Below are 10,348 nucleotides of genomic sequence, written 5' to 3' on the forward strand. Positions count from 1 at the left end.
TGTTATTTATTTATTTATTTCACAGATTAATACAGCACTGGATTGTATTATATATTATATTATAATAAAACCTCAAAGTTGTTTATAAAAAGAATATCAGTTACAAACAACTATTTAAAACATTCAAAACTATTTAAAATCAACAATAAGTTAAAAAAGCAAAAACACAGTAAAACACTTCTTTTTTAAAAAAACTTGTATGCTAAAAAGGAACAAATAAACACTGCCCTTGGGGACAGTCATATATTTTTGTTTCTTGCTTATTTCCTGTACAATGTCTCAGGAAGCAACTCTATTTCCACAAAGCACGTGAATACAGAACCATTGGTTAGCTCCCATGAAACAGGAGTGTGACAGCTATATTGTTGGAAGGGAGGGGGACCACTTCTGCTCCAGGCCTATGGCTACATACCCCCACCCCACCCCCACCCCCCCAAAAAATCTTATTCCCTCTTCCTTTTACTAGGCATGGACAATATAGAACCTTGAATAAATAAAGGAGCCTGTCTTACTCTCTCTTTGCTTCCCATTTATTTGTGTTAGTATTACACAGCTCAACTCATTTTTGTTTCATCTTCAGCAAGTCACGGACTGATCCAGAAGAGGGAGGCAGTTATGGGGTTTGGCACCGCCCATGAGGCAGGAACCAGGGCAGAGGAAAGGTCAGAGCCCTCAGATGGAGAAGGCACACAGGTTAAGGGTGCCAACCCAACCGGGAAGAAAATAAGCTTTAACCAATAACGGATCTTCAATACAGGTGAGGGATGGGCCAGTGGATGTAGCTTCTGAAATGCTATCCTTATGGGCAGGGATAGGGAACCTCTGGACCTCCAGATGCTGCTGCACTACAATTCCCATCATACTTGACCACTAGCCATGCTGGCTGGGGCTGATGGGAGGCAGAGTGAAGGCACCATTGTTCCTCTTCCCTCTCTTAAAGATTCCGCACCACATACACAGATAATTTCCCCAAGGGCAAAGGCTAAATCCTTTTATTAGGGTCATCCAACCAGAACATCCCCCTGTCCCCCACCCACTTACCCTGCACATCCTCCAGAATTTTGCTGATCAAAATAGTGGCACCTTGGTAGCATCCCTATTACCATGCCAGCACCCTGAAATATCATTATACACATTGCTGAAGGCTCTACTCTGCCTTGTGCACATTGGTATACTCAGCATCCCGTGAATTTATAAGCTGAAAGTGTGTTCGTTCGTCAGAATAGATATACTATGGAGGAGTGAGTGATAATATGGTATCAACAGTTCAAAAATATACCTCAGCAGCTGGGTGTGCAAAACAGTAGCTTCCCACTAAAAGTTCATGTTCATGTTTTTATATCCATGCTAGAAGTGGGGAGCCATTCCCCTCCACACACACACATACTAGGGATTATGAGCCATGGAGGATAAGCAACAGTAGGAGGTAGTGCCCACTGGATTGGTGGAGCAGAAAGCAGCTCTAGATAAAGCCAGAGCAAATGACAGGCAGAGCCATCTAATTCTAATTTTTGTCCCCATCCTCCTCCCTGCTGAGCTCTACAAGTGCGATAACACAGAGACTGAGGAGGAGGAGGCTGGCAGGCAGTGCTACCCCCTGGACAGGTTGTAAACCAGAAAGGTGGCAGGTGGGGTCAAGTTGAGGGCTCACTGAGGTTGGTGGGACCATGCTCCATCTGCCCAAATGGACTAGCCCCCACCGAAAACTTATAAATGGCATTCCCAAAGGCAAAGAAATGGGGAGGGAAAGAAACATAGATTCAACAGAGTCAAGGAATAGAGACTGCCCCCGGTAAATAAGGACATTTGTAGTGCATCACATTGCTTCCCAGATGGAAATTCTTCAGGGCTCAATAAAGTAATCCTTCACAACATTTGTTCTCAAACATTGCCTTCGCTTGGTGCAGGGAGGGCCCTACAATGAGGCAGAGTGAAGCATCTGCCTCAGATGGCAGATACTGAAGGGCTGAGAGTGGATAGAGATGGGAGTGGCCTCCCTTGTACACTTTATGTTTTCCTGCGGCCCTCAACTGCAGTGGAAGTCACTGTCCTTTCACCAGTATTGGAGTACAATTCCACTACCTAACCAGGTGCTTTCTTCATGTGCCTTGGCGGAGGGTACCATCTTGTCCTTTGCCTCAGCCAGCAAAGCGTCAGCCCCGACTTGGTGGCAGGCTCACGGCATCAGAAAAATTGACATATGGCCCTAGTCTGCTAACATTAACCTACTAACATTAGCTTCAGTTCTTCCTTGTCCATGCTTAGCCATCAAGCAAGGCTGACCGTAGCTGTCTCAGGAATACATGTCGGTTCAGCTCAGAGTCCTTCCACACCAAATAGGTGTTCCTCCGCAAGTAGCGGAACAGCCCCAACTTGCGATGCAGAACTGCTTTGTCTGTCCCATCTAGGACAACCCAGATCATACTGGCTTTGCTGTCCAGCAGCTGCCAAGATTGAGCTACCTCGAGCTCAAAGTTACACCATCGGCTCTCCAGGAAGTGACTGGAGACAACCGTGATGACTTTCCGGCTGCTCTGGAAGCCTTGTTTGATAATGTTGGTGATGACAGGCACTCCAGGGATGAAATCTCTATAGAAGAAGCAGAGGTGGAAGCTAGGCACTCCCATTTCTAGAGTTTCCTCCAGCTCCCGTGTCACCCACTCCTGGTCTCTGCTGGAGTAAATGACAAAGGCATCGTAGACGTTGTCCTCAGCATAGCGACGGCGTCCACTGAGCAACACTGCCAAATAATACAGGTGAAAATAGTACTTATAAACCAGAATCAAAGATAAGACTAGAACCACAGAAATGGTCGTTGAGATGGCCACTGTGGCTGTACTGATGTGGCAAGAAGCTAGGTCAAAATTCATCAGACAGACATCTCTTAAGTGCTTGGGACTGTGGCAGATCATGTTTTCAGCATGCCGGAGGAAGTTCCTGTTCTCTTTGGCCCACTGCAAGAAATGCAAGTTCTCACAGGAGCAATCAAAAAGATTCTGAGAGAGGTCCAGATTCTTCAGGCTGCTGGGCAAATTCTGCAGATCCTTCTCTGTTAAAACAGACAACTGGTTGCTATGGAAATCCAGGATACTGAGGGCTTGGAGGTGGACATAGGCCTCTGGATGGAGGCCCAGGAGCTTGTTGTGACTGATGTTCAGTTCGCGGAGCTCATGGAGTCTGGCTAGGCTGTTAAGGGAGAGGTATTGCAGCCGACAATTGGAAATGTCCAAGATTTGTAGACTGCTGAGGTTCTTTAAGGTGTTAACCAACTTATTGTTTTCAAAGGTGTTGCCAGCCATTTTCAGCACTTGCAGACTTTTCAACCCACAAAATGTACAGTCTGACTGAATATTTGTGCGGGTGTGGGAAATATCAAGGTAGATGAGATTTGGAAGGCACAGAAAAACAGGGACCTCTCCTGCTCCATTGAGTGTGGTGTGTTGTAAATCCATCATTTCCAGTTTGGGGAGGCCATAGCACTCAGCCTGTAAACCGATTCTAACATTGAAGCTAAGATTCAAATACTTCAAATTTGGAACCCCTTTTCTGAGGCAGAGCCAGCAAAGGTCAGCAGCAAGCTCATTCTGACTGAGATCCAGGGTCTCGAGCTTCTGCAGTCCCTGAAAGTCCTCCTTAAATCCAACAAGCTGTTGGGTGCGGGTGATGCGGAGTGATCTTAACTCCTTCAAGGAAGACAACCTCACTGAAGGCACCTGTCTAAATCTGCCGTTCTTGAATTCAAGATGGCGTATGCTTGAGTTTTCTGGAAAATTTGACACATCTTTTATGTAGGTATCTACCAGTCGTATAGTGGAGAAGTTGTTCAAGCAAAGAGAGAGGTCATCTGTATTATCAACATCACCATTAATGCAGAATAGAGTTATCTCCTGCAAGTGCATATGACATAGGGCATCCAAGATACCTTTAGTGAAAGTCTGCAACTTCTTAATGTTCCTATATTCTCCTAACACTAAACTGTTAGTATGTAAGCCAGTCAGATTCTGGAGGCTTGCTTGCATAATGGTGCTACTCTCAAAGCAGCCTCTCAAAGATAGTTTCTGAAGGTGAAGTCCTGCAATGGCATTTACCTCAATATGTTTTATGTCATTCCTAGATAGCACAAGTGTGAGGTTCTGGCTTGACAATGCATCCAAATCTCCTACCGAAATGGAAGATATCTTGTTTGCTTGGAGGCTCAAAAACTTTAGAAATAGTAGGCGGGAAAAATATCCAGGAAGCTTCAATGAATCAATGTAGTTGTTTCCCAGATTCAGTTCTTGGAGAGATGTCATTTGTCCAATGGGCAGGTTGTCCAGGGAGTATAGTTCAGTTTGTACAGCTACCAGTCTTTGCAAGGATGTCAAATCATGAAAAGCTCTTGCACCCAGGAAATGGAGAGGATTGGCAGTCAGGATCAAGACAGAAAGGTTACAGAGACCAACAAACGCATTGTCTTCTATATTCTGGATGTTGCATCTATTGTTGAAAAAAGAGAAGAGAATCTGAAAACAGGGGACTGCTCATGGGCTCCATGCAGCCATCAACCTCTTTAAGCTCATGGGCACATTTGGACTTTTTGGGAAATGCTGAGGCTGTCATTCCCTCTGGTTCCATCTCTCACCCTTCCACAAACAGAGGCAATTTGTGTGTGCATGTGTACACACACACACTCTCTCTCTCTTCTCTTCACTATTCCAAGGTATCTGGTTAAAAGTCAGATCCATCAGAATTAATCTGAACCTTGAAAAACTGAAAGAGGAACTGGGAAATTATGTCACTCTTCCAAATTCATTTCTTTGTACTTTTCAAGGGAGATAAGGGTAATCCCTGTGACTACTCATGACCAAGGAGGCAGTGACTGGAGGTGGGGGTGTAAAATATTCTGCATCAACAGAAGTATAATGTCCAGATCAGCTGACATCATAGTCCCACTCTGTTCTGCCTTGGTCAGAACAATCTGGAATACTGTGTACAGTTTTGGGTGCCACAATTTAAGAAGGATATTGACAAGCTGGAACGTGTGCAGAGGAGGGCAACCAAGATGATCAAGGGTCTGGAAACCGAGCCTTATGAAGTAGAAGACTGAGATGATTTATGATAGCCATCTTCAAATATCTAAAGAGCTGTCCCAAGGAAGATGGAGCAAGCTTGTTTCCTCCTGCTCTGAAGGGTAGGACATGAAACAATGGGTTCAAGTTAGGTGAGCCTTGGGATCCCTACCAGGTCTACAATTCTATGATTCCCAGGTGCCAGGGGAACATCTCAAAGTTGCCATTGTGCCTACAAGTATTATTGTGCCTACAAGTGCCACACTGGTGACCCCTTAGTCAAACACACAAGCACATGTGCATACTGCTATGGTGGTGTGGGCAAAGGATGACCTTCCACTTTCACAGTCTCATTCACAGGCTTTTAAAAAAATGAGAGTATCATTTGGCAATCTTCTCTATGTCAAAGTGAGAGTTAAAATATTTGAAATTGGGCGGGGGGGGGCACTGATTTACCAGAAAAAAATTTGAGCAGAAGTTTCTGTCTTAAACTTTTGCCTCTTTTCAAATAATTAATGAATTACTTCATATTTCAACATAAATCTAAGTGGTTTACCACAGCAGTGAAATGAACCCATACAAGGAATGCAATTTTAAAAAATACTCTCTAAATCGAATACAATACTAATAATAATTCCAGATTTTAAGGGAAATGATTAATTTAAACAAAATACATAAATAAGACAGCAAATCATAGAGAAATCAAAATCCATCAAGATGACATCACAATGCACTGTAATGACAGTACACATAACAATATGAAAATATCAAACGTAAGTATTGGCCCAAATAACTACATACTGTATAATATTGAAATCACCAAAATCATTCACATATACATTTTTCTTTGAGCTGATGATTGAAAATTAGCCACAGCTTGTAGGAGCAGCAAATACTGGATTTTGGAGGAGGTTAAATTCCTGTGCCACTACCAGGATAATATACTTCCACATGCACCAGAAATTAGTGGAATTTATCCTCACCCCAAAGATAAGGCAAGCCCTTGATTATCCTGCTCACATACACCCCAACTAACTGTAGGGAGGAGCCCAGTCAGATGGGCAGGGTAGGTAAAGGTAAAGGTAAAGGTACCCCTGACAGTTAAGTCCAGTCGCAGATGACTCTGGGGTTGCGGTGCTCATCTCGCTTTATAGGCCAAGGGAGCTGGCATTTGTCCACAGACAGCTTCCAGGTCATGTGGCCAGCATGACTAAGCCGCTTCTGGCGAACCAGAGCAGCGCACGGAAACGCCATTAACCTTCCCGCTGTAGCGGTACCTATTGATCTACTTGCACTTTGATGTGCTTTCAAACTGCTAGGTTGGCAGGAGCTGGGACCAAACAACGGGAGCTCACTCCGTCGCGGGGATTCGAACCGCCAACCTTCTGATCGGCAAGCCCTTGGCTCTGTGGTTTATTATATTATTATTATTATTATTATTATTATTATTATTATTATTATTTGGTCCCACTAACTGATCTTGAACTTTAAAATCCTAAATGGCATGGACCCAGTATAACTCAGAACATATACCAATTCAAACCATTGGGATTGGGGGAGCCATGGCTTCTACATGTAGCTGGACTCCAACTCCCATCATGGCCAATAATCAAAGATGATGGAAGACATAGCCCAACAGTATCTGGCACTCTTGAAGTTTCACATCCTTTCATTAGAACAGGGTGTGTGTTTTTCCGACTGAGGGCCATATTCTTTTCTCGGCAACCTTCAACTGGTGGATTAAGTGGTGGATGCAGAAGTGGGGAGAGCAAAAGAATGTAAATTTTACCTTCTGCACAAGTGGCACATGCCTCTTGCCTCCATCCAAGCAAGCAAGCAAGAAGCATTATCAAAACTTAAGCACACATTGCAGCTATACAAAAAAAAAAAAACTTGTAGAGGGTGGAAAGCAGGGTCATGGGGAGGGTCCCAAGAACCATACAGACATGCCTGGAGACCCCCACCCCAGTAGCATTACGTAGCAGATGCTGTAGTGTTTGCACCAACTATTAACATTTGCACCACCTTTGCATCTCAATGAAGCAAATCAACATGACATGAAGCCAATTGGGCCAGTGGTCTCAGCTATAAAAATACACTACTTTACCTAGTGAGGTCCAGAAACTTCAGTGCGAAGAGTGGTGAGAAATAATTTGAGGTCAGGATTTCCAGTGGGTTGAAGCTTAGATCCAGGCTCTGGGCGGAATTTGGAATATCAGGTGGGATAACACTGAGGTTGAGCTCCATGCAATTGTAAGTGATACCTGGGATCACCTGAAACAAGAACAGGTCATTTCTATAAAACTGTGTTTACAAAGATGCTACACATTGTTAGGGGTGACCAAGCAACAATTTGCACAACAGAGCTCAGTGGGACAAGACTTAATTTACCTTCTGTCACAGCCATCATAGTGACTTAACCATAGTGACTTAGCTGCGAGAAAAACATGTTCCCCTCTTTATGTCCAACTCTCTTGGGTGCAGGAATGTAATTCCAGCTATTTACAATTTCTGTTTAACCCACAGGAAAGAAGGGCTTTCTCGCTAGCTAGGTTCAACGCTAAGCCCTCTAACCTCCGCTGGGGTAGGTTCGCAGGGACGGCAGAAGGAGACAGGATCTGCCCATGCGACGCCCATCTGGTTGAAACTTCAGCCCGTATGGTCCTTAAATGCAAAAATGTATGACGATATCCGCCAGCAGTATCTGGACCAACTATATATTCCAAAATGGAAACCGGAGATAGAGGTTATACTCTTCCTATTACAGGGGAGAGACCAGGAGCGTACAAAGACTGTAGCTAAGTTCCTCTATTTGATCTTTTGCCGCCGAAGTACACTACAGGATCCTGCCCCCATTAGAGACCCACAGAGGTGAAATAGATTGCTGGCCTTCTCCCCCTTTTGGCAAGTGACTGTACTGATAAGTTGGTGACATGATTGTACTGGACTATGTATTTTAAATGTTTGAAAATGATGCCAATAAAGGTTTTGATTGATTGATTGATTGATTGATTGATTGATTGACTGACTGACTGACTTAACCAGAAGGGAGAGTGGGAAGGGCAAGGCAGTAAAGCACTGGGACAGGAGCCTTGTTAAAGGCTACAAACACACCATAGATTTAAACACATTTAAAGCACATGACTTCCCCTGGGAAAGTGTGGGAAATATAGTTTAGACTTCACAGAGCTACAATTCCTACCACCCTTAACAAACTAGTGTTCTGCGGGGGAAGGCATGTGCTTTACATCAGGCATGCTGAGCTGGGCCCCACATGGGGGAGCTGTTGTGTATGCATGATGTCACACGCACAAGGCAAAGCCTCCCATCAGGCCATACCTGCTGGGACGTGTGGGTGCCTGTCAGGACGCTCTGGTGATTGAGGCAGGTGTGTGTGGAGGGCATAAATCACCCTCCACCTCCACCTTGTGCTCACCCAAGGGTGACAGGGGATGGCATCCCCCTCAGTATTGGGGGGGTGTTCTGCCCCCTGCCTCAAAATATTGAGGGGGCTGAAGCCCCATACCCAGCACCCCTGCTTGGCATGTACTTTAAATGTTTGGTGTGTATGCACAGCCTTGCTATTTCACTACAACCAGAATGAATCTGTGCTTTCTTTGGCCCCTTAGAATACTCACTGATGGGCACTAGGAGAAACTGGGTACAAGAAGGCTTTGATATTTGCATTAACACACACACTCCTGTTTCCAACAACTTTGGTTTACAAAAGGAAAAAACCCAGCACTCTGAGTCAATAGATTCAGAGATATCGGCAGGGGGAGAGAAAAAGCTCCAGAGGAAGGCTCAGTGGCAAAATAGCTGCTTTGCATTCATGGAATCATAGAAATACAGAGTTAGAAAGAACTCAAAGGGTCATCTAGTCCAAGCCCCAAGCAATGCAGAAAGTCCTAAATTCAATCCTTCGCATCTCCAGGTAGGACTGGGCAAGATTCCTCCTCTGAAATCCTGGAGACTTCCTGCCAGTCAATGTGGAAATTACTGAGTTAGATTGATCAGAGTGGTCTGAGTCAGTACAAGCCAGCTTCCTACACCCCTATTTCACAAAGGCAAACTAGTAAATTACACCTTTGTATGTGCACACCCAAAGTCATGGTGCCTAGAGCAGTGTTTCTCAACCTTTTTTGGGCAAAGGCACACTTGTTTCATGAAAAAAATCACGAGGCACACCACCATTAGAAAATGTTAAAAAAATTAACTCTGTGCCTATATTGACTATATATAAAGTAATTCTCCCACGGCACACCAGGCAACATCTCGCGGCACACTAGTGTGCCACGGAACAGTGGTTGAGAAACACTGGCCTAGAGCATCTAAGCGCAGCTGTGTTGTTCCGACAGCTGAGGCTGAAAATCCTACAAGTGCTTATCTCTCCTCTAATCGCAGTAAGAACACTAGGACAATGGACATTACTCTGCCTAATGGCTGGCACTGTCCAGAGGAAACATCAGCTCATATTCCAAAAGCACACCTACCTCCAAGCAGGGGTTGAGGCTTCTGATTATCATCTGGGACTGGAAAAACAGAGACAAAGAGAATGTGATGATCAGTGAAGGACAGAGGCAACCATTCCTGGGCATCTTCCAGTGGCAGGAACGAAACACAAAGTTTGAAGAGAAAAAAACAACATTAACAAAAGGAGAGTTGCATCGCCACACGAGGCCTAGTAAGAGCCATGAAGGGCAGAGAGCTGTGTCTAGAGAGACGCACTGGAAGAAGGAAGTGAAATTGAAAACAGAACAGCTTGGGTTCGTGTTTAGGCAGGGTTCGTGTTTCTTGCTGGTAAATGAAGTTAGAAAGGCATGATGACCACAGAATGCTAAGAGGAAGTTGCGTTTCAGCATGTGATTTCCCCTCAGCCGATTAGGCAGTGGGTTAAGCTACACATTCTATGGAGTTCTGTCCATAGCTGTGGGCAGTGCTTCTGAATACCAGTTGCCGGAAATTACAGGAAAGGAGTGAGCTCTTGTGTTCGAATGCTGTTTGCCCACAAGCTTGGCCACTGTCAGAACAGGATGCTGGACTAGCTCACTCGTGGTCCTGATCCAGCAGTTCTTATGTTCTTTCATTATGTACTGTATTTCTTCCTTCCCTTTCTTTTGATGTATTCTTTAATAAATTTATGTGATGTATTATTTAACAAATTACATTTTTAATTCCACATAATTACAAACATACACGAACAAGAATGCAACATACAATACACTCATCATATTATTCAAATATATTATGTGATTTGTAGATTGCTTCTCAAGAGATTTACAAGACAATAAAACCTCTAC

At 44.2% G+C, this 10,348-nt stretch overlaps 1 protein-coding gene across 1 annotated transcript; it reads right to left on the reverse strand.

Moving 5' to 3' along the window:
* Nucleotides 1-457: 457 nt before the first annotated feature.
* Nucleotides 458-9,767, reverse strand: TLR4 (toll like receptor 4). Its single transcript, XM_035112378.2, has 3 exons — nucleotides 9,542-9,767; nucleotides 7,156-7,322; nucleotides 458-4,476 (listed from the first exon to the last, which is right to left on the reverse strand). Exons 1-3 carry the CDS (start codon nucleotides 9,644-9,646, stop codon nucleotides 2,262-2,264), a joined length of 2,487 nt encoding a protein of 828 aa, XP_034968269.1. The 5' UTR covers nucleotides 9,647-9,767; the 3' UTR covers nucleotides 458-2,261.
* Nucleotides 9,768-10,348: the final 581 nt, after the last annotated feature.

The sequence above is a fragment of the Zootoca vivipara genome, chromosome Z (genome assembly GCF_963506605.1).
Source record: "Zootoca vivipara chromosome Z, rZooViv1.1, whole genome shotgun sequence".
NCBI classification, from domain to species: Eukaryota; Metazoa; Chordata; class Lepidosauria; order Squamata; family Lacertidae; genus Zootoca; species Zootoca vivipara.

Coding starts and splice junctions, on each gene's coding strand:
- TLR4 (XM_035112378.2), bottom strand. CDS start 9,646: ATGCCCAGGAATGGTTGCCTCTGTCCTTCACTGATCATCACATTCTCT. Junction 7,323..9,541: donor GCCTCAACCCCTGCTTGGAG/GTAGGTGTGCTT, acceptor TTCTTGTTTCAG/GTGATCCCAGGTATCACTTA. Junction 4,477..7,155: donor AAGTTTCTGGACCTCACTAG/GTAAAGTAGTGT, acceptor TTTCAACAATAG/ATGCAACATCCAGAATATAG.